Source organism: Nipponia nippon, unplaced genomic scaffold, assembly GCF_047370975.1.
Source record: "Nipponia nippon isolate SJK-2023a ecotype South Korea unplaced genomic scaffold, ASM4737097v1 scaffold_17, whole genome shotgun sequence".
Classification (NCBI taxonomy): domain Eukaryota; kingdom Metazoa; phylum Chordata; class Aves; order Pelecaniformes; family Threskiornithidae; genus Nipponia; species Nipponia nippon.
This window is the reverse complement of record NW_028262333.1, coordinates 284,256-307,689: the sequence shown is the minus strand read 5'-3', so window position 1 is coordinate 307,689 and position 23,434 is coordinate 284,256. Positions and strand designations below refer to the sequence as shown.

The 23,434-nt window shown below is 44.4% G+C and overlaps 1 protein-coding gene and 1 long non-coding RNA gene across 5 annotated transcripts in view; one reads left to right on the top strand and one right to left on the bottom strand.

Annotated features, from left to right (window-relative positions):
- Positions 1–23,434, top strand: part of HTR4 (5-hydroxytryptamine receptor 4) — a 140,607-nt gene that overhangs the window by 91,696 nt on the left and 25,477 nt on the right. Inside the window, exon 7 of one of the 3 annotated variants that reach the window (XM_087753611.1) lies at positions 18,443–18,518. The exons of the other annotated variants lie outside the window; for them this stretch is intronic. Coding sequence (XP_087609737.1) covers positions 18,443–18,503 — 61 coding nt within the window. The 3' untranslated portion in view covers positions 18,504–18,518. The remainder of the gene's footprint in view (positions 1–18,442; positions 18,519–23,434) is intronic. 3 annotated transcript variants of the gene reach the window in all.
- Positions 15,574–20,711, bottom strand: LOC148056119 (uncharacterized). 2 transcript variants are annotated; one of them, XR_015703824.1, is made up of 4 exons: positions 20,651–20,711; positions 19,328–19,896; positions 19,035–19,187; positions 15,574–15,749 (listed from the first exon to the last, which is right to left on the bottom strand). It is a non-coding gene; the product is annotated as an uncharacterized LOC148056119 (long non-coding RNA). The 2 variants fall into 2 exon arrangements; XR_015703823.1 differs by lacking the exon at positions 15,574–15,749 and having other exon boundaries at positions 18,526–19,187.

Genomic DNA, 23,434 nt, shown 5'->3' with positions numbered 1-23,434 from the left:
ACAATATTTCAGTCCTCCCTGCCAAAGTCCCTAAAAACCGTTTCAGTAGCAGCAGAGAGGAATCTGAGCCCAGGTCTGCTGCTGCTACATGATGCTAAATATTTGTCTCCCCTCTGTTTTCTGTCTTTCTCTCTCACACACGTGCATGCATTCACGGAAATGACTATTTAGGTAAACCAGAGGGAAGTTATTTCTGGAAAGGAGATGTTTATCGGCTGTGTTTTCAGGGAGGTGTTACACCCTGCTCTGTTTGTGATGTTGGAAAGAGTACGAGGGCTACAGCGAGAACCTGGAATTCAGCTCCAGGCTGCAGCAGCAACCGACCAGGCTGGGCAAGGAAGGTCTTCAGTGCTCCTTTAAACAAAACAACAAATGAAAGAAAATGAGATATGTCAGTACATGCACAACTTTTATTGGACAAACTCGCAAAAGGCTTTGATCAGCTGGCCCAGAGGTGAAAGATTAACGTTTGGGTTCAAACTCAGGGTGGCCTGACTGCCCTCAGCTTCAAAGCCAGCTATTTGCATTCCTCATTCACTCTGCTAGGCTGCCTGAGGGCTCCACCAAATTAGTTGAAAGGGTAAAATCCAATATTTATTGGCTCTTCCAGAGTTTCTGAAAGGTCTTTTTTTGTTTTTGCTCTTCAGGCGAAATAGGCAAGCAGCAGGTAGGCACCTGGGTGTACAAAACTCACAAACAGACCCGGCAAGGGAACAGAAAACTTGAATAACAAACATGCTAGTTTAGCTTGGTATGACCAAATTTGAAATTGATGTGGAAGTGAATCTTTACTGTGACTCAGTTTTTAAACACAAAGGATGCACATCTTTGATTTAATCTTTTTTTTTTTTATTTTAGCACTAATGACAACATGAATACCCTTCTAAAAGGTTTTCTTTCCCTTTACACAAACTGAACAGATTTTTCAGTAGATGTTTGGTGATTTTTTTTCTTATCACTGAAGTATCATTTGGAAAAGAATGCCAGTGGCAGGATACTACTGCCCAAAGCTATACAGTTATTTAGAACAAAATCAGGCCATTGGGGTTAAATTTCTAACTGGCAGGAACTGCCTGGGAATTATAATGATCCTGCACGATGGAGCAGGGCTTTGACATATGTTATCATCTTCTTCACTAGAAGTTCATTAGCCCCAGGATGGATCGTTCGGCCTTGGTCTGCTCTTTCCTTCATTGCCTCATTGCTCACTGTTTCACACTGGATTTCCATAGGTCACTTTAGAGGCACAATATAAGCAGCATATATTTTGCTGTGCTTGTGAGACTTGGAGCAATTACAGGCTGCTAAGCTTTAGGACGTGTTGTAATTTCTCCAGCAGTTGCCCTATTAATGGGTCCGATAGGCAAGAACTTCACCCCTTTGTGAATGTGCTGATAAAGCACATTCCCACTAAGTTCTTTTTAGGAAGTTTCTGAGCAAAAGCTTGAGAAACACAACAAATTATTACATCCCCCTGACATCTCCATCCCCTGCAAATTTTGCTTTTTTATGTAATTCCTCTTTTTGACAGTTTAGCGGAAACTCCCTGTTGAAAGACACAAATAATTTTTGTTTCCAGAGAAGCTGATGAAATACTGCTAGGGTGCAGCTAATATCTTTGTGTATGCTTGGGCTGGGATTTTGATTTTTGTCCTTGATGGTGGGGATTTATTTTGCTTCATCTTAGCAACTAGATGCAGACATTATGTTTGCATGCAAACCATCATGCTCCTGTGATTAAATTACTCTGATTAGCGGGCCTGTGGGCAGCCACCCTCAGCTGACTGTACCCTTCAGGCACATTATCGCATTGCTCCGTGGTGGCTGGAGGACCTGAAGGAACGTCCTCTGCTGCGCCTGGGAGGGCTTCGTCCTTAGGGACCCTCCAGTGCTTAGCAAGAGGCACAAGATAAGCTAATGAAATTTTTCATTTAGTAGACATAAATCTGTTGGCGGATTGACTTTAAATTGCAGTAGTGTCATTTTTCATCAGCTGCAGGTACCTGGATAAGCCATGCTGACATCCTTGGGTGCTGTCTGGCAGACCTTTTCACCAGTCTTGTACACTTCCCCCGTTACAAGTGTGCAAGCACAGCATTAGGCATTGCCAAAAGCATACCCCGTAGAGCATGAGCGCTGCTGGAAGGATATCGAGCAGGTGGTCTCATGAGTCACTCTGGAGGCTGCTCTTCCCACCATGGTATAGAGCCATGACAAGGAGAGAAACTTCGTGAGAGCTCTCTGTCCCAAGGCATGAAATATTATATCAACTGAAACAAAAATGGTGACTTCAGGAGTGACAAAGAGTATTTCCTCCATTTTAGCACAGCCCCAGGGCTGAGCCATCTGGGCAATGCAACCAGAGATTGCTCAAGGTGATGTATTTTCCACTCTGATAGTTTCAGTTCAAGTATCAGTTCCCTGTGCTGGCAGCAGCAGCACCGTGCGGCTCTGTACCACAGCCCGAGCGTGGCTGGCTTGTTTCATCTAGCAAGATGGAGGCTGAGAGGGGATCTGATTGCTGTCTGTAAATACATAGAATCATAGAATCATAGAATCGTCAAGGTTGGAAAAGACCCTTAAGATCATCGAGTCCAGCCGTCAACCTATCACTGCCAAGTAGTGGCATCAGAGGGGTAAAGACTGGGAAAGGAGAAGAGTTATTTAAACTAAGGAATAATGCTGTCATAAGAACAAATGGATATAAGGTGGCCAGAAATAATTTTAAGCATGGAATTAGATGAAAGTTTCCAGCCATCATGGCAGTGATGGTTTACAGCAACCTCTTAGTAAGACTAGTGGGGGAAAACATCTAATTTTTAATAAGATGAAGCTTCATGAATTTACAAAAATCATCTCATTATATGGTATGACTACGATAGCAGGAAACTGCCTCAGAACCCCACAAAGCCCCACATTGGCCTTAATTCTGACCCCAGTGGAAACCAGAAGCTGAACTGCTTCGGGTCTTGTTGATACCTGACCACACTGGCTGATTTTGCATCCATCAGGGAACATCGAGAGAAACAGAAATTGTCCCCATTTCCCAAAAGACCTCATGGGCCAGGCTCCTGTGCTTCCTACCTCTCTGGGCAGCGGCTGCAGTGCAGTATTTCCCACCAGCTGGTGAGTGGGCTTTTCAAGACCATAACGCTGTGGATCAGCAGCTTGGTATCCTGAGGTTGCCTCTGTCTCATTCCCAGAATCTGGGTTTGGCACAAAATTGCACCCAAAGATAAATGGGAAGGAAGAACAATGTCCTTAAGTGATAGTGTTCAGACTGTTTGATACAGAACATGATAAAAAAAAAAAAATCTGAAAAGACAGGGTAATATCCATACCACTGGTAAACATAAGATTATGACAAGTAGATCTCATTCTCCAAACTAATTTTACGAGGGTGCAATTTGCAAGAAGTGTGACACATTTGACCTGGTACCTACATCAGCATGGCATGTATTAACTAGATCACCCCCGTAGTTTGTAAATCATAATAAAATTACCATCTTCTAGTGGGTGTCTTTATAGTCAGGATTCTTAAGGAACAGGTCTTGGCCATAAGCTGTTTACTTTTACTCTCCTCTCTGGAGAAAAACAAATAATTGCCGATAACATATGCAGATAGTACAAGATTAGAGGACTAACAGTAATAAGAGTGAGCAGCACAGGGCTACTCTGTGCTCTGAATTCGTGGGTTAACTGAGCAGAAGGAAAGTGTTTCCACAGAGTTACAGAAACATGGTCTTTATGGTTATGCCTCTTCGCATGCTGAACATAACCTCAGATCACAGGCTAATCTAATAAACAGCCAGTGTGAAACAGGCTTTGATGCTGAACATCAGCTCCCACTTGATACTGAGCCTGAAGAGTGAAGGTAGCCATTCCCACAGACACGGAGCCAGTGCTGCCCATGTACCCAGCCCAGGCAGGGCTGGCAGTGGCGTACCATGCTCCAGAGGGAGGCTGGAAAAAATGACGTGGGATTAAAGGTTTCAAAAAGAAGCTGTAGTCCTGGCACATGAACTATTTATCTTGTACTAGAGAACATAGAGAGGTCAGTGTCTGTTTGGGTACAGAAGCCTAATGCACAGATGTGTAGCAAGGGAAAGACCTGGAAGTTTAAAATGCACAAACTTGCTTTAGAAACACAGTGGTTGTTTTTAACAGTGAAAATTGTAATCTGTGACAACAGATTATCATATGCAGTTTTCTACCACTAGAAATTTAAGATTGAAGATTGGCTTTCTTTGTAATAACCTCTCTAGTTCACAAATGGGTATTCAACACAAAGCATGAGTGTGTTCAGGGAAGACCCACAGCCTGTTTCGTTCAGGACATACTGGGTAGTGACAAGGGTCTCTGCTGGTTGAGTGGCCTGGTCTCCAGGACAGGCATGTCCTCAGCCCCTTTGCTTTCAATCCATTGCTTTGTTGTACTAGCACTGAGGGCACCCAGGCAGAAGCAAGTTCACCATTTTGCTGGGTGCCACATGATTTCAGAGGGAAAAGGCAGCCCGAAGCCCTGGCAGCCGTGCCTAGGACAAGCGAGGGACAGATGGTGGCAGCTGGCGCGCAGCAGGACACCGCGAGGGGCTGAGCTGGCAGGCTGGACCACGGCCTAAGCCGATCAGCTCTCAGCAGTGTGTGGCTTTGTCAATAGCCAGAGTATTTTATTGCACCCTGGTGGGGGTGATGAGCGCAAGAAAGGAGAAAACAACTTCCACCTCTATCCCTGAAGTATTAGCAGAGGCAGCACAAGTGTATTGGTTTGCATTCGGTTCAGCACAAGGGCTCTCAGTGACCTTGAAATAACCTCCGTTAATTCTCTAAATACGTGTCTTTTGTGCCTTTGCTCTTATTTCCCAGTTTCTTCTTCAGAGTGACTACGTGATGGCAGGTACAGTACATACAGACATCTCATCTCATTCTGCCATTTAAAGATAGACTGGACAAAGTAGTTGTTAAAAATAGTACAGGGGGACAATCTTGTACCAGGGAAAAGGTTCAGACTGGGGAATTAGAGTATAGTACTTATTAGGTCTTCCCCTTTGCTAATGTTGTTAATCTTAGTGAAGCGATAATTTGGTTTTCATTAAAATTTCATTAGCTGCTGGCATGAAAAGGTATTCTGTAAAAATACAGGAGATCATTAGACTCAATACCAACTAAAAAAAGAGTTTTGTAATTTCTGGGAGGAGATTTCTTGTAATTTTTTTATGAAACTTTGCCAATATTTACAATCAAACTTATGTTCCAACTTCCCTGGCATGATTTTACAACTTGGCATCAGTCTTCTCCACAGCAACAGCCTTGTAGTGTAACATTCACAACTACTGTGACTGGGAGTTGTGAAGGCCCACAAGCAGGACAGAGCGAGCTATAAATACCAGGAGGTACATGACAGCTCAAACAGGAGATACGGGCTGAGTCAGGAAGTGCAGGGTGAGATTATACACTCTGCTATGCAGGATGCAAGAGCAGAGAAACCCTCAGGTCTGGGAATTTGGATGTTCCACAACAGCAGAAGTTACCACCATAAAAATAGAGTTGCACACATTGCAGAGGGCTTGGCCATGTGTCATTCTGTGCAGCATCAAACAAACCTACAAACAAAAAGATTGTTTTTGTTGTTCTGATGATGTGCATCATCATCTGCACAACAGTCTTGTCCCTCCTTTCCCCTCTCCCTCATCTGAAGAAAGGTGTGTGTATTTCTCTATCATCTCCTGACTTCTACAAGTAGGTGAACGCACAGGGCACCCTGTGGCAGCTGGTGGCACACAAAGCTCCTCCAGGCAGCTGATGTGCTGCCCACAGAGGCTGAATCCACCCTGGGCAAAAGCGTTTGCAATGGCCAGGACATACATCCAGCACGGCAGCGCACACGGGGATGCGCGGAGGGCAAAGCAGCCGCAGCCACAGCTGGGCTGGTGGGAAGCAGCAGCAAGGCTCCCTTCCCTTCCCTTCCCTTCCCTTCCCTTCCCTTCCCTTCCCTTCCCTTCCCTTCCCTTCCCTTCCCTTCCCTTCCCTTCCCTTCCCTTCCCTTCCCTTCCCTTCCCGGCCGCTTCCCCATGCCGGTCACCTGCTCACACCTTCCACTGATGCTCCCATCACCGAGCCCTGGACCACTCGGTGTTCTCAGCTCTTCTCCAGCAGCTTTATTCTCACTGTTGAAGTGCAAGGGTTAAAAAAGAAAACTGGGGAGAAAGGGCAGAGAGCCAAGGCCAGCGCTACAGCCCGGCTGATTGCTTCAGCTAGTGAAAAATGCCCATGCGCTGGCAGCTGTGCATAAACAGGAGCCAGTGCCAGCAGAGGTTTTGGCCCCTTTTACTTAACAGTGACACAGACACACCTCCGGGCTTTTTCTGTCATACTGTAACGTCACCCCGAGTGGAAGGGAGCGGGAGCCACTGAGAGCTGCTGAGAGCTGTCAGGCTGTTTGCCATGGCGTTGCCTTTGGGCTCCTGCTGCACAAACACCCCCCGGGCAGGCAGCACTGCAGTCGAGGGTACCAGCCACTTCCCACGTCATTTAAGATCCAAACGTCAGAAAAAAAGAATCCCAAAGACCAAGACTTGCGAAAGAGGAAGGGAGACTCCAGCACAGTCTGGAAAATAAAAAGCAGGATTTGCACCATTAATTGAAGCCAGAAAAGCTGTGTGGGGTGGGAGGTTATGATAAGACATGGTAGTTGGAAGCCTCTCCAAAGCTGTGCTCACTGTCTAAGATACAGCCCCTGCTCTGCCCCTGTCGTGGTTTTGGGAAGCCAAAGCATGTCTGCACTTGCTGAAGCAACCACCAGCATTATTGCATGCAGTGTAACTCCAGCTTGCATGGGGGTGGACTTATTTTTTATTGTGTGTGTTTTCCAAAGTTATTGCTGAAGCCTTTCTTTGTATTTGTAAATGCAATAGGCTTTTTATTGAGGTTGGGTTACCCCCAGGCTAGGAAGACGAGACACTAATTTCTCAGCCGTCATCTGTGAAATCTGGGGTAAGGTTCCTCCTCCCACCCCTTCCCTGCTTTTCCTTTCCTAGGGATCTGTGCTAAATTTAAAAGCTGAACAGTTTTAAGACTTTTTTTCTTTTGACACTTCAAAATGCTTCTGCAAAAAGGTTAAAATCTAGGGAAAGGGCATGGGGTGACCTTGGCTCCCTGCCCCTGCTCAGCATCACACCAGCTCCCTGGGACGATGAAGCGCTGCCGGCATCGCACCACACCGCACATGTGCGGGCAGCATGTGTGCGCACGGCCCCTTCCCTGGCCCTCGCTGGCTGCACACCAGTCCCACCTGCCAGCCGAGCCCTGCCAAACCCGCTGCCAAAGCACACTGCCTGTCCCAGTACAAACCAGCTCCCACAGGGACTCCTGCCCTCGGGTAAGCTGATGCTGGCATCTGCGCTGCACCCCGTGTCAGAGGTGGCCGGTACCTTCCTTCACCCAAAAAACACTTGGCTTGCCAATAATCAGGACACTGCTGAAGCATGCTACACAGCTCAAAAAATGCCTCCCCAGAGGAAACAGAGAACTTTTGATAAGAGAAAAGCTTCTTGTAATTGTACCAAGTGAAATCAAGATATTTATCTTATTTCCTACAGAGGAAAGAGAGGATAAGGGTTTTAAAATACCACAGTTTCCCTCAGTTTTAGTAAGGTAATCTCTTTCAATATGTCTGTATATTGGAAAAAGAGATTAGAGCCAAGATAAACCCCTTTTTGTTATTTGGCCTAATGCAAGATTCAAGATCAGAACTTCTGTGTCAGTTTGTTTCTGTAGGGAAGCCAAGGCCCCAAAGGGCACCTTGAGCTTGGAAACGACTGAAGTATCAGCTCATTTTTGTCTATTTTTAATTGCATGACTTGTGCTTTGGATAATTAAGGGAATTGATGTATTCTGGTGGGGCAGGATCCCAGTTAAGGCTTTCTTTCTGGTCTGAGATTTACTTTTGCTGTGCATTGGCCTGGTTTATATCTCCCTAGGGAATGCCTAACCCCTGGTTCAGTAGCTCCCCATTTGTGGTATGACCCATATAATTTGGAGGTTTCTGGGAGAGCCCTTTCCACAGGGAGCAGTGGGGATTTTGTACTCCATGGGCCATCCAGGGAAGCTGGGCTCAAGTCCAGTAACTCCAGGAGCTGCCTGGCCACGCCATCCTGCGTCCTGCTCAGCCTTTCTGTATATCACCAGCAAAGCCTACATAACCAAACCCCTGGCTCAGCCCCGTTAATCTGTGCAAAGCCTCTCTTAATCTGTTTATTGTTTATGAAAAGTGGAAACTAACTTGGTTTACAGCAGCTTGCGGCAATCCAGCTCACAGTAGCCCCTCTAGTGCTGTCGGAGGACAGTGCTGGAAGGAAAGGTGCCGATAGGAAAAGAAGAGGGGAAGAAGCCACAGGGATGGCTAGTCCTGCTGCAGGTCAACATTTCTTCTCTGTGCAATTATTGTTGGGTTTCACTTCACTGTCTCTCTGATTCAAATGGAAACTTTAAATAACTTGCATTAATTGTTGTCTTTTCCAATTAAACCTCTCTGATCTTTGACATGCATGACTGTTTCTTATTTCTCTCTGCTTTGCACAGCCAGTTTGCATAATGAACAGTGTGTCCCCATCATTTTGCAATCGCTGGCCTGGAACAGGAACACGATTTCCACATGGAGCCCTGAAGAGCTCTAACAGCTCTCCCAAGGGCTTCAGAAACACCTCCCTCACTGCAAAGCCTCAGCACCTACTGCCATTCTCCCATCTGCTTCCCTCCTGTCCAGCATCTGCAGCTTTCCTCAAAGTTTCTTTTCCTCTCTCCTGCAAAAGATAGTGCAAGGAAACAGCAAGGGAGTGCATGACAAAAATAGGAAAGTCATCTGTCTGCTGGGACTCACTCAGTGAAGATGGGCTAGATTTTCACACGGTTACTGTTTCATCCTTCTAGGTCTCCTGACAGTAAAAGCAAGTAGCTCCTGTTATGCACAAAGTGATTTGAATGGTAATTTTAATTGGTTTGGAGGCCTTGATGAAAAAGCAGGACATTATCTGTTGGGAAAAGCTCTAATCTGATTTCACTTGAGTCTTTCCCAATACGGAGCACCGTTACTGGACCGCCTAATTTAATCCCAGCACTGCTTCCTGAATCAATGATACCATGCTAGATATTTATTCAGGTTCATACACCTAAAGCAGAAAGCTTCTGCTGAAAAACGAATTCTCTCTCTTGTAATGATATTTAGCGGAGCTTCTCAACAGCAATGTGTCCTGTGTTGAGAATACAGGGCAGGCTGAATAGCTGGTGCTGAGAATGGTGCGATGAGGTGGACAAAGATGTGTGCAGATTTCCTGCCTTCCAGCTGTGATTAGGAGTCTCGTGCCTGTTGCACTGGGAGCGGGGACCTGTTGCCCAGAGAGGAGCACTGCTGGACACAGCACTGCTCCCTGCAGCTGGACCGCTTGACATCTCCTCCTGTTACGTGGCAAGGCCCAGACCTATTGAAAACATATCACTTAAGTAGTTGAATGTAACTTAAACAATTACATTTAGGTAAACACATACATCCCTCATAATACATACTGACATACTGAATCTGATTCTGAGTCCTTTGGGACTCTCTCCTTTCATTCCAGAGGGCCAAAACAGGGTTTAGAACTAATTTTGGTACCTGAATAAATTCTATTATGGATAGCAATTTACTATCCACCTACTTCCCTTCTGTTTCAACTGCAGAGCTCCTAACTGAGACCTTTGCACAGCTGTGCTGAGTGTGTTGGGCTGTTTCCCTCCTCTCCAGAGATTAATATGTTTTATCAGTCAAAGTGATTTTTCACAATGCATATCAGCTTTTGCAAAGAGCTCCACATGCTGTAGGGCTAGAAATGCTATATAAATCTAAGCAATTACTGTTATATTCTATTTTTCATTGTGACAGCAGACGTCTCTCAAGCTCAGGGCTAATTGTTTAAGTGCATTTTAATTTTAGGTTAACTTCTTTTTTCTTTTTCATTTTTAAATAACTCTCTTCCTTTCTGATTGCTGTAGGACAAATGCACTGCCTCTTTCTCTGTAAACTCACACTGTGGAAAAGCTTCCCCATTGCTGTAGTTCAAACTGCTTCTAAAGCCTTTGGTGAGAGAGAAGAGCCCTGCTATTTGCAAGACATTTTGGCCAGCTCTTTGATATCTCCAAAATGATGTCAAGGACTTTCACTGCATCTGCTGTGATTTGATTGCCTTTTACCATTTTGCCACTTTTTGGATCCTTAACCATTGCCTATACTTCTGATTGCTGGGCAACTGCCTGGTTCATGTTTCATCAAATTCAGGTACCTGCTTAACCTGCTGTGAGTCTCTCTGCATGCTCATCCACCTGTGATTTCAGTTCTTCATCAGCTGTAAGCATCTTCCATCTTAAACTGCACATTTCAAAACAGTAAATTGGCCATTTTGAGGGTTTTGTTTTTATTTATTAGGTGTAGCAAAGATTGTAGTTGCTGCTAACATCTGCTGCTCAGTATGCATTTGCATCTTGAAGAGATGACCTGACCTGTGAATTGATACAGATGTGGTTTTGTTTTGGTTTTGTCACCAGTAAAGATGCAATATTTCTTTATGTATGCCTTTGGGAGTACATAATGTCTTGCAAATACTACATCAGCCATTACATACAGCCGAGTAAGGCTATTTCTGCATTAGCTGATGATTTACAGTCCTTACTTCTGCATTACTTTCTGTTCTTTGGCTATCACAGGCTACTTCAGCACTGCTATCATCCATCACAGCAGACAGCATTGTTAAAATTCAGGTTCCTGCACTTAGGAGGCAGTTTTGGAACTCGCCTTTGTTGTCGTTGCTATGTTTTGCTTTATGGTTGCATCTTTATCAATGAGATTTATACCTGCTATATGATGCCTTCATTGATCACAACCTTATCAATGGGGGATTTTTCTGGATTCTCCCTTTGACCCTGTGTCTTCATTTAATCCTGATTAAGTTATATGTTTTCTCTTGCTTGAAGAGCTCATTGAACCACACGTTGCCTTTGTCTTACTGTTGACAAAGTGTAGTCCTTTGAGATGCACAAGCTCCTTAATATCTGAATCTTTTTCTTACATTGCAGGGATACACCTGGATGTAATTTCTTACTACTGATGTCAAATCATTTGAAATTCTATAATCTGAAGACTAGTTTCACTATGAACCTTTGTATTTTGCAGGTGTTATAGTCAGAAGAGTAGTCATATCTTAACATGCAAGATTAGTAACTCCTGGCTGGGGGAGCGTGTGACTGACATGTGTCAAGAGTCTGAAGTCTATTTTCAAATTTCCAGAGACAAAGGAGATTCCGCACCCTCTGTAGGGAACACTTTCATGATTTCTAATAGCTTTCACTATTAGGTGTTTTTTAAGTTCTGTTTCTTCTTTAGAAATATGTCTGTCTTTAATTTCTCCTGTTCTATCCAGTTAATTCATTTACTAAAAATTCCTCTCTTTTTATGTTCGTATCCTTGGCATCTTATACCCAAAGTCTATGTAAGTAGTTAGTACAAAGCAAATTAACCACCCTCTATTTTACAAATTCAAATATGAATTTGACCTATAAACACTATTTCAAATTCCACTCCACATCAAGTGTAATTAATTGCACTGTGAGATGCCAGAAGGGGGAAAGACTGGCTGTAATCTCTGTGCAGCTAGAGCTAACTTTTCTAGTAATGTCTGCTATTTTGTATTAATTTAACTTCTTATGGACCAGAGGCAACAGGTGAGCAGGAACAGCATACCAGATCCAAGCATGAAGGATATTTCGAGGTGCTGATCTACATGAAAAGCTCAGAGCTTTCCTGAGCAATGCTGGGAGGTTGTAACTGTGCCCTGGCAGGGGTCTGTTGCTGGGCTCCAGACCACCAGCAAAGAAGTTTGAGGGTGGACTGATTTGTTTGGATTTGAAGAAATAATATCTTCTGGAAGCTTAAGAGGTCTCTGCTGGTATCCTTGATGTCAATGGTAACCAATAAATCCACAGTGGGACTCAACCACCGTCTGTGGAGAAATGTGCGGGTTTTTTTCTGAAAGATTATTCCGAAGGAGTGATGACATGTAAACATCTGGTCATAAAGAGGCGACTTCCTCCACAGATTTCATATACTTGGATCAAAGTGAGCTTCAGCATTTTCTGTGTAAAATGTGTATAAATTAACTGTCAAGCACAGAGGCATTCTGACCTGGAGGAGAAGTGGTATAGGCACCCTCAGATGCAGATGAAATTGCCTCAATCTCATACTTTCACTGCAGAAAGTGTGGGGATTTCTGAGAGGACAGCTCCAACAGTTTTCCCTTCTTCCTGCAGAAAGTTTATCCTATAGGTAGAGTGAGGAGTTAACTAGCAGATAGACTCACTGATATTTTTCCTCTTTGTCTTTCATCAGGGGAGGAAGACATGTTAGCTCTAGCAGAAGCTCAGTTTAGCTCTGTGTGCTTCCACATATAGCAGAGTCAGGGACTCCTGTCACGGGGTCTTCAGCTGGACTTGTAAAAAGTTTAATTCCAGAAAACACAGACATGTTACAGGCACAGATTTTGAAACGAATTTTGCACAACAGAGAAATCCTTAGGATACAGCTGAGCTGTATTAGTTTTCCTTGCTTGAACAGCACTGTGCTGGAAAGGAAGAACATTGCCGTGGTCCATCCTGCATTCTTCCTTTCCTCTGACGCTGCTTTCCCTCACAGAAGTCAAAATAACCATCTTGCTTTGTTAAACCTTTCTTGGCAGTGACTAAGCCAGTAGTTTCAAAGTCAATCATGTCCCTTAAGGAAGCGTGTTGATTCTGTCTGACACTTGTTAAGTGTCACTATCGCTAACCGTCTTTGAAGAGATGTTCTTGCAGACTTAACAGAAGGGATGTTAATTAGGCTGTTGATTTGTGTTATTCCATAGGCCCATCAAACACAGCACAGCACTTCAGTAACTAAAGAGGCACACAGTACTAAAGAGCAATTAGCTTTATCTATAAAGTGCTATTTATTACCTGGGAAGAATGTCAGGTATAAGCCAGTATTTGTTAGATGTTGTGGCAGCAGCCATCGCTGCATGCAGCAGCCTCCTTAAATAGCAACATCAAATGCACCTGCACAGTGGGAATGCACTCTGAGACTCATGCAGGCAGTTAGACCACCTGCAAATGCTGCTACCTCTACTGTGAATCCAAGTGCAGCTGGATGCATTTGCTTTCAAGACCATTAACTTCATTGTAGTTCACAGAGATGCTCTTCCAGGTCAGCTGTTGATCCTCTTGATGCCAATAAGAGTTTTGTCAGCGAGTTCATTCAGTCCCAGGAGGATTCAGCGTTGCAAAGGATCACTGACCCATTGGCCACTAACCTGGGCATTACCTTGCCTATACCTGTAAACAGGCAGGGACTCGCATGACCCATAGCATCAGCCAGGCATTGGCATGGCATTTGCAAGGGCATCAGCTTGCATTTTGCACTCTCCTGGAAGAAGGAGGCAGGCCAAAATAGCTTGGGAAACACCACAGTAAAGAACAACCCTTTCTGGACTGCTTTCCAAATCATCCGACACAAATATGTGAACGTTAGACTGAATTTAGCTTATCTTCACATACGCCCACTTGTATGAAGGGAAAAACAAAAAGGTAGTTCACATCCCCTTACATCCCATCGTATTTTTTTCTCCATTTTTGTGCTTTGCCTTGGTATTACGTCACACGTCATATAATGTGACATCCTCGCAGGAGCATTGTACTGCTTTGAAATCCTTACCTCTCTCAAAATGAAGTATAGCAATTCCTTGAGCCTCAAAGTCTCTCAAAGGTCTGAGTCTTGGCAGCACTTTTTGTACCACTGAAGTGAAGCCACCTCTGGAAAGACATGTAACAGATGTTTAAGTGCAAACCACAGTAATACACTATTTTTTTTAAGAAGTGAAGGAAACATGATATGGACTTCTCACTTTGGAAGGAACGGAAGGATGCAGCATTGCTACATGAAACGGAGCATAGCCGAACAGGCAAACTCAAGTATTTGTACCGAAGAAAAGAAAAATCAATAAACTGGTGGTATCTTATGTTAGTGTTATGTATGAATAATTTTATCATTGATTGACCTGTAAGCTGCCTGGTAGCGCACAGAAACAGTAACAGTTTACATTAATGTATTAAAGGCACATATAATTTATTCAGTGAGATTCATGCCCTATGGTGCTTTTTTGACAAGTTTTTATAGCACCATAGTTAGTGTTTATTAGCAGTGAAAGCACTTTATAACACTTCGATACAATATTTGAGACAAGAACTGCACAAAGCAACTACTTCGTAGGCAAGAAAGCAATTACGAATGACACTTCAAGAAGTGTTACCGAGAGATCTTCAAAGATCTCAGTTTCATACCATTGACAACAGAGCACCCAGCCATAGCACAGCGCTGTCAGCGCAGAGGATGGGAACATTTGTTCAGCTCCACCCCAGCAGGAGTGTCACATCCAGCTCCCCAGCGAGGAGATGCACCTTCTGCAGCGCCTCAGCATCCCTGAAGCCCCCTCGTTAGGCACAGCCCCTTTCAGCTTCTGTGATCATATGGGAGTGAAGAAAACAGGATGCAAGAGAGGAGTCCATAAAAAAAACAGCTCAAAGAACTTAGGGAAATGATGCGCTTCAATTACACACCATTTCTTTTTCTGTTTTTGAAAGAATCTTTGTTCTTAATAAATTTTAAAACAAGCCCATAGAAATCCTTTAAAATAAGCTGTAGACTAAATTAATTTCCTTAAAAATCTCTTTCCCCTATGCACAGGTTCACATGGGTTTGCCTTGGAAGATTTGGCTGTAAAATGGTGTATGCTTACCTTGGGCTTCTTACTGTCAGCTTAATTAACGGTTGAGCAGGACGGGCTGTCGTGCTCCTCTGGAGCTGTCCTGCCTCGCCTGCACATCTTGTTTGAAGTCAGGAGGCACACTCACAGAGTTTTACAAGCAAATATTTCAGAGCGCCTGAACAAAAGGCTTTGATTTTCAGCAGTGCTTCTCCCTTTGGCTTCCATTAGAGACCTGGGTGCTGAGTGTTTTGGAGGCAATTAGATCCTTAGTGATCTGCAAGATCCATACATGCCTTCAAGTAAAAAATGCATATATTGGGAAGCAGCAGAGAGGCAGTTGGACAGAGACTGGTTTTTGGAATATCGCTCAGAACATCAGACATACATTAATTACACTCTCATGACATAAGGAAAGTTGTCTAATTCAGATGAATTTTTAGATGCCTGAAATTTGGTTTCTTCACCAATCCAAATTCTCAGCTCTTGTTGCCACCGTTTTTGTCAAACTGTGACACATATAACACAAGCTGAGACAGACATCCCTTGTGGTTAAATTAGCCTTACAAAGCTTTTGTGCCCAAACAGGATAACATTCAGCTGGTAATTATGTTGTCACTGCCACTGATGCTACTTACACCACTACTGCAGCCTCTTAAGCCAATTCAGTGGCTTTTAGGGGAGGACAAACAAGCAGCTTAATCAATATCCAGGTGTTCGGGTGTCAGAAACGCATATCTTCTTCAGAGACAGGCAGAGGTCTGAGACAGCCTTGAGCCTGCAGTTACCTGGGGTGGGTAGGCCCGCTACCCCGGTGAGGCGCCTGAGCTGGGACATCCCTCTTGCCCCAGAGACATCAGTGAAGACAAGCTCCTCCAGAAGGCAATTTAGGGCACCAAAATGCCTGAGGCTGGGCTCTGTGGGTACTCCACCTCTGCAAGCAAGCGTATCACACAGGTGTCTTGCAAAGTCTCCCCTCCAACCCCATTTTAAGTCAGCAGAATGAGAATAAAACCCTGATCTAAACATCATGCAACTCCCGGTATGATGCTCTCAAAATACTTGATAGACAGATGCAGAAGTACAAGGGTATTGTTGGGCTGAAAGGAAAAAGCTCTTATTAAACTAGAGATGTCAATAAAAAGCAAGGAAATGCAGAAAATAAGCCAGGTCTATTAACTCTTTGTGCAAAGCTTTTTCTTCTTCTCACAGTTGGCCCTAATGTGTAATTCTTGTCTTTGTCATTCAGTGGAGCTGCTAAGTCACTTGTGTTTTGCACTAACCTCCATGTCCTCCACAGCTTGTGAAACCTTCTTCAAAACTGCAAAGTACCTCGTGTTTCCTGACTTGTTCTGTCCTTTTCTGTTTGGCCAATAGTTTCTACTGCACACTCCTCTTTCAGTATATGCTGCTTTATTTATCACTGTATTTTTATTTTTTATGATTGTTGCAGAATAACATCTAGATCTGCTACACCTCAGAGAAATAAGGCCTACAGCTGATGCTTATATTTTTTAATAAGTATGGGATGAAAAAATCCACCTTCTCATTTCATGAATTTCTGCTTAGGTTCTTGGAAGTGTACCTATAATGACCTGAATATATGGGTGGAGATAATCCCCCCAAGGCTGGAAAGGCAAACATAGGTAGCCTTCATTCCACTACAGCTAGACTTCAGCTACCTGCTTCTCTTAATTCCCCAAAACTCCCTTTTTGGGAAAGTGTTGGAGGATCAGAGTCCCCTTTTCTGATCCCCATGAATTGTTTGTAAGTGGGGGTCTACCAGGGGAAGGGACAGGTCTGCAGAGGATGAGGCTTGTGTGTAACCGAGGATGGGCAGCTGAATGCAAATCTGGCAGCTCAGCACACCCGTGGGTCAGGAGGGCCAAAAGTTCTCTTTTGTCCACAAATGAAGAAATAAAAGTAATACCAAGTAGAAATAAAGACGTGACCCCTTTATTTGACATGGCGTGGTCACAGGCTATGCTGTAGCCTGTTCTGATGTGCCCAGATCAGGAACATGAAAAAAAAAAATTCAAAAAAATTCAAAAAATTCAAAATTCAAAAAAATTCAAAAAAAATTCAGAAAATTCAGGGGGATCGAAGCACAAAGTAACCGAAATATTTGAAAGCCTGCCTTACAGTGAGAAATTCAGATTATGCCTAAAGGGGAAGCTGGTCTTTAATCAAAGCTTCCAGAAGGCAATCAAAGACAATCTTTAGTATAAATGGCAGTGAAGAGGATCCTGTGACTGAAAGCTGAAACTAGAACATTTGTACATAAGGCACAAATTTCTAACAGTGAAGGTAGTTATTCAATAGAGAAAATTATCAACTGTAGCATGGCTTTTCTTTTACTTATATCTTAAGAAATTAAAGATTCCCCTCCTTCCCCCCCCCCCCAAGGATACAACTGGTTGAAACATTTGGCAAGGTCCTGTGCTATACACAGGCAATAGGGTGGGGTTTTTATCCCTAGGGCAGCCCAGGTGAAGAGAACACTGACATCAAAATCTACAACAGGGACCAAGGTCTGCCTGTAAATTGCCAGGCACCTTGCCAATGGGGAAAAACACGAACAAATCCATCAAATCCAAGGAAATCACTGCTTATGAAAAGGTCTAAGAAGCTCTCAGCTTCTCCGCATCAGAACTGCTGCTGTTTATATAGGAAATTTTTCTTCTCCATTTGCACTTTATCAGGCTTTTGTCAACTGGTCAGGAGAAAAATGCAAGATTAGGAACAGGAGGTACAGCTGTTAAGTGCATTAAGAGGCACTGTTACACTTCAGAGGATTGGTGAGAGACCAGCAGTACCTTGTTCACAGCCAAGAGCAGTTCATTTTTAAAGTTAGTACTGGGGGCTGGCTAGCAGCCAGGTATAATTATAACTTTACTAAAAATTAAATAGTAACTGCCGTATTCCTGCATTGCAGTCTGACAACTGTTACTCCCCCGCCCATACTTTAAAAAGCAGACCAACATTTCCAGCATACTAGAGCTGTCAAAAGGCTCAACTATCACCAGCCAGGGATCTATGGCAGGTCCACATTGCCTCCATAAATCAAATTTCTTAGCAGCGAACATGTCAGTTATCATGGGTAGAAATTAAGTGACCTAGTTACTATTCCCTAAACTTTTGTTTAAGAGATAAAGGTGGCTTCCTCAAAAGAGGATCCTCAGTCAGACCAAATGGGAGGGTAGTACTCATTAAATTAGCAGGAGGAAGACAATATGTAGCTATCAAATCCCCTCCTAGAGCAATGCTGAAGAGCTTTTGGAAAATGGGCTCAGCAGAGTGTTCCTGCCTAAAATTGTATCAGTGAGACAGGAAAAGGATATTCTTGAAAAGCTGAAGGATTCCCAAAATGGTTTATGAAAAGAAGGACCCCACCTGATGGCTCATACAGTTCTAACCCAGTTACCACCACTACTATAAAAATCAAGTTTCCCCTTTAGTGGGAGGTTTGGGGATCTAGCTCTAACTTTGACACTATTAGAATGTAAGTGCTTGATGTTTAATGCCAGGCTAGCTGGAAAGCATTTTCCTATTAACTACCTCTGTGTTTTTTCCTTTCTCCCCTTACTACCTCACTGTGTCTGTCTTTCCTCCTTTCTGCACTAAAAGTGGCTGTTCCTCTGACTCCAAGCTCCTCCTGCTCTTCTGCAGTAGACCAGCTCCTGTCTAACCATGAACGTGCTCCGTAAGTCCTTTCTTTTATTACTGCAGCTCTGTGCGTGGGTCTGTTCAGTACTTATTGTAACACAATTTAAAGCCTCATTTGATGTATAGCTTAAGATTTCTGGGGTAGAGGCAGAAACCCCAGCTGAATGGGGATGTTTCACCCCAGGACATTGAGGGTGGGCTCCTGGCTGCAGGGTGTTGAGGACAGCATGCAGCAGGAACACTGCCTTTTGGTGATGGTTGCTCTCACTCAAAGAACTGTGTTACAATAGTGCAGGGTCTCACCAGTAGGTACCACACAAAGGAGTGGAACAAGATATAGAGGACAGTAACAAGCTGGGATTAATTTCATATTAGAGCTGCACAACACCTTTATCACAGGCTGTGGTGAGGACAGAAGAGCATTCTGTGGCCCTTGGCTGGGCCACGCCTGACCCATGCATAAAGCACACAGGGCTTCTAATAATTCCTGGAGTTTAGATACAGCCATGAGAGGTTCTCATAGGGATGTGGAAAATTCCAGTAACTCCAGTACCTGTCTTAAGTCAGTTAAACCTTCTGACAGCTCTGAGGCTTCCTCTTCCCTCAGATGGTGTGTATGGTTCCAGCTGGGTTCCTGCCACAGTGGGACAAGCATCGTAGGAATGCTCCAGGGGCCAGGCACTTCCAGACACACAGCTCCAATTAGCTCAACATTAAAAAGAGAAAGGGAGTAAGTGTGAAATTGGCTTCCTGCTCAAGATGTTTCTGGAAAGAGGGTAGGGAAAAGGAGCAGAGCTCATTTTGGGACCAAGAAAGTCCTGGTGGTCATGATGACAATCTCCCTACCTTGAAACTGGGATGATGAGTCATAAGAACTGATACTTGACCAGCCTTTTGCATCTTCCATCATGAGACACACAGAATGCATCTGGCTCTTCAGTGTCACACACCCACAACTGCTCCAGCATCTCAATGTTACCAATCCCTCCACCTGCTCTTCAGACCATGCTCTCTGCATCCAGCTGATGAAGCCACAGACCCTGGGGAGATTGCACCTCCCAGTACCCACAAAACCTCCAGTTATCCCAACAGATTTGTGGCAGGCAGGGGGTTTCACTCCTTTTTGCCTTCAATGCATTTGTTTATTCCTCATTAGGACACTCAGATATTGAAGAGGCAGCAGATTTCAACAGTTGCTTTAAGACAGCATTGTTCAAAGCAGAGAACACAGTTTCTGTTTCTGCCATCTGTAACTTTCCGTAGCCAGTTTCCCTGGATAGGACGCAGCATACAGGGAGTCAGAGCTGTGATCAGGCCGCAATCTGCTCCCTGTATCGGCGCTCAATCTGTTTTTGAAGTTTTGCACTGCAGAACTCCCAACCACTGATGAAGAACTGGCACCATCCCTTCAAAGGCTGTAAGAAATAAAGGACATTCCTCGGCAACGAGGGGTTGCCAAAATGCCTTTTTGAAAGCAACCAGTGGAAGCTGCATAAGCTGCTAATTTAAAGTAGACTAACACAAAGTAGGGACCTCAAGCACAGAGAGAGCATCCCTGACTAAACAGGAAGGAAATGCTGAGCACTTCTCAGAGAGCACATTACTAGAAGAGAAGAAAAACCTCAGTAACTTCCAGCATCCCCCAGTTCCTGGCCATCACTGAAACTTGAAGGATTAGGAGAAGACTCCAGGGTGTTTCAGAGCCAGTTGGACCATCCCCTGGATACACTTGCAGGTACAAAAGCACCCGTGAAGCGGATCTCCTCAAAGGAGAGATCTTCTCACTCTTTGCAGTGTCCAGGGCAGGGAGAGCAGTATCCCAGCAATAACTGCCAGCACCGCCCCACACCATTTCATCCCTGATGGACTTGGTTCCTGCACCTCAGAGGCTATGACAAGCAGCTCTGGTTTTCAGCAATATTCACATCCTTCCCCAACCCCGCAGCCACCACAGCCATTTACAGCTAGACAAGCAGAGAGGAGAGGGAGCATCATGTCTCACTTAGGAGAGAGAAAAGACAAAGGGAAGGACTTGGAAGAGCTCAGGTACAAACCCCATAACTCCCAACCCACAAAGATTTCCTCAGCTGAAATAACTGTCAGTGAGAACAGGATTAGCACAGCTATCACTCCCTCTCATAGCTATCTTTCATAATATCTTTCCCTCACCTTTTCAATGCTCTCCAGGATAACTGAGCACTAACAAAGCTCCTTTGATCACCACACCCACTCCAGCACCCAGAAGTGGTGGTCTCCCACCCTTGCTCATTTATTTCCTCATCTCCACCAAGGCACTTGGTGCTAATGAGGCTCGTTAGGCTTCCTGCTGCCCTACCTATCTCCCTGCTCTGCAGGGACAGCTGTCTCTGGTAACCCTCTCCTGGCCGGGCTCTCTACACAAGCACCCTGCAGCCACATTTCAGCTATGAAAAAGATGCTATTCTACAGCATTGAAGGGCACCATAAACAGGCAGTATCTCAGTTCAGGAAGAGCTCCATTGCCTACGAACTCTCTCACTGAGGATTATAATTTTGCAATTTACTCCTTTACCTAAGCCACTGCCTAGGACCGGCTGGCTGTCTTCTTCAACTCATTTTTGCATGTCTGTTAATAAGAATGCACGGAGTGGAAGTGCAGTCTCAGGCCATCGGACTCTTTCACCATGTCCTGTCACCTTCTGGAAGGCCCCTGGGCTCCTTCGTGGGTGGGACACGAGCTGTGCTGGCCCACAGGGCAACAAGAGCAAGGTGGGGTGCAAGAAACACCTCACTCTGCTGGCTGGACTCCTTTGAGATGATTTTTTGGAATGAGGTGCAGAGGGCAGGTCATCCTGGTTCTTCTCAGTTGCTGATGTGCTACTCGGTATTGTCGCGTTTAAGCAGTCATTGCCTTAGGAGATGGCACTCACCTCATCTTCCTTCTCCTAAGCAGGGGCTTACACAAAAGGTAAAAAGTCATCCTGCACTGCGTGCGTATTTAAATACTTGTGCAGAACAGAAAAACTCCAACAGAAAACACGAACAGGAATCAGTATCCAAAAGCAGTTACCAGTCTGGAGGTGGTGGGTCACTGTAGGTTGGGGGAGAAACAACTTCGACTCTCTCTAGGAAAAAAGAGACCTGAAGGCTGAACTCCAAATCGCTTTCTGCTCACTAAGCTGCTGTCACCAATGCCAGCCTGTCTGAGCTGACGGGATGGGGCTGGAAAGCTGAGACTCACTCAGACCTAGGTTAGGAGGCTCCTGGAGTTTTTGCATGAGGCAGGTTCATAGCTCTTCTGGGTTCTTCGCATTTTGGGATGTAAAAGACTTTACTGGGCGCTCATAGTTAGATGGGGGTTGAGCACAGAGTTCTACATCTAAATTTCAGATGTAGATGTCTAATGTGTCTGTTATTCCTTCAGTTCTTTGTGTCAGGTGTTTGTGAAATGCCCTCATGAGTTTTTGTGTCTGCTTGCCTCCCTCTGGCAATTTCTCCGCTGTCATTTCCCATCATATGGCCACATGCTCTTATCCCTACACAAACATCACTCAGCATGTCCATGACTCAAATGTAATCCGTCTTGGTTGCAGTTCTTCCAAAAAGCTCAACTGAAAAGAGTAAGCAAAAGGTGATCTACAGTCTCCAGCTCTGTGTGCTGCTCTCTCTGCTTTACGGTGAAATAATTAACTCTGCCTGGAACAATCCAAGCTAACTAACTGAGGTGCTGCCAAATCCTGTGACCCACTAACACTTGCACACAACACCTTTCCACTTGCTCTGCTAGTCACAGAGAGGAAAAATCTTGATTTTCCATAGTGTAGTCAGTTGTATCTATGCTAAATAGTTACAAAACCTTACCAGTTTGGTCTGGTAGGATTTTACATTTTCCTGGTCAAAGTGAAAAATACTTCCCTAGAGGTAAGGACAACAGCGGCTGTAGCTCAGTTTTGGGACACAACAAGGAGCGAGGATGAAAAAAGCAAAATGCTGCTGGCACAAGCCAGTTCATGCTTATGTAAACCAGCACAGTCCATAGTCTCTTACACTGCTCTACCTAACTAGCAGCAATCGGGGATCTGACCCCACGGCTTGGCAGGCTCCTTCACAGGACGGACTCCTGCTATCCCTGTTGTGAGATTTACAGAGCTGTATTTCACAATTTGATGTTGATAAGACCAGTCCTTATTTATCACAGTCTTTAAAGTCACCACTACTTTGATTAGGGTCTGCAAAAAGTCCGTGCAGGCTGCCAAGGCAGTCTCTGAACCACATGATTCATTCGGAAGTGAATTTAGCAGTTCCAAAACATGGAATTGTGATGAAATGAGAAGCCCTGGCAGGCTGCAATGATAGCGTTGGTTAAGAACAGTACTTTGGTTGGGGCTGCCTCCCTGTTTAATGTGGATTGCTCCGTTTCTTTTGTTAAGGAGGTAGGTGGCTGCCTTGGTGTCGCTGGTGAAAAACTGTGAGAGGTTCACTTTGTGAATCAGCGCAGAGAGCTGGAGCATCGGGGCAGAAGGAACCTGCACTACAATATTTTGGTACAAGTAATTGCTGTTAAAAAAATCCTGCTATCTCCTTTGGCCAGGACGCTAAACTTTATGGGGTCCCCAAATGGAACTCCACAGGGATGGTCAAAGGGAGAAGTTTTCCAACAGATTCATTAAGCTGTTGCTGAGCTTTGATGATTACCTACAGAGCCAGAGCAACGCAAACAGCTTCCTACATTCCTGGTCCCTCAAACAATTCTTTACAAAGTTTTGACAGCATACATTTCCTGAAATACTAAAGAAAGCAGATCCATGGCACCCAAAAAAATGTAGTCAGAAAGGAGGATTGACTGTGCTTCTGAACAATGATTTTATAAAACAATACAGCACCTTGCTTAAATATATTCCCTTCATGGGCCAAGTAAATTCGAAGTATTGCCAAGTCTTTAAAATCAAATTGCCACTTAGAAAATCCATGCTT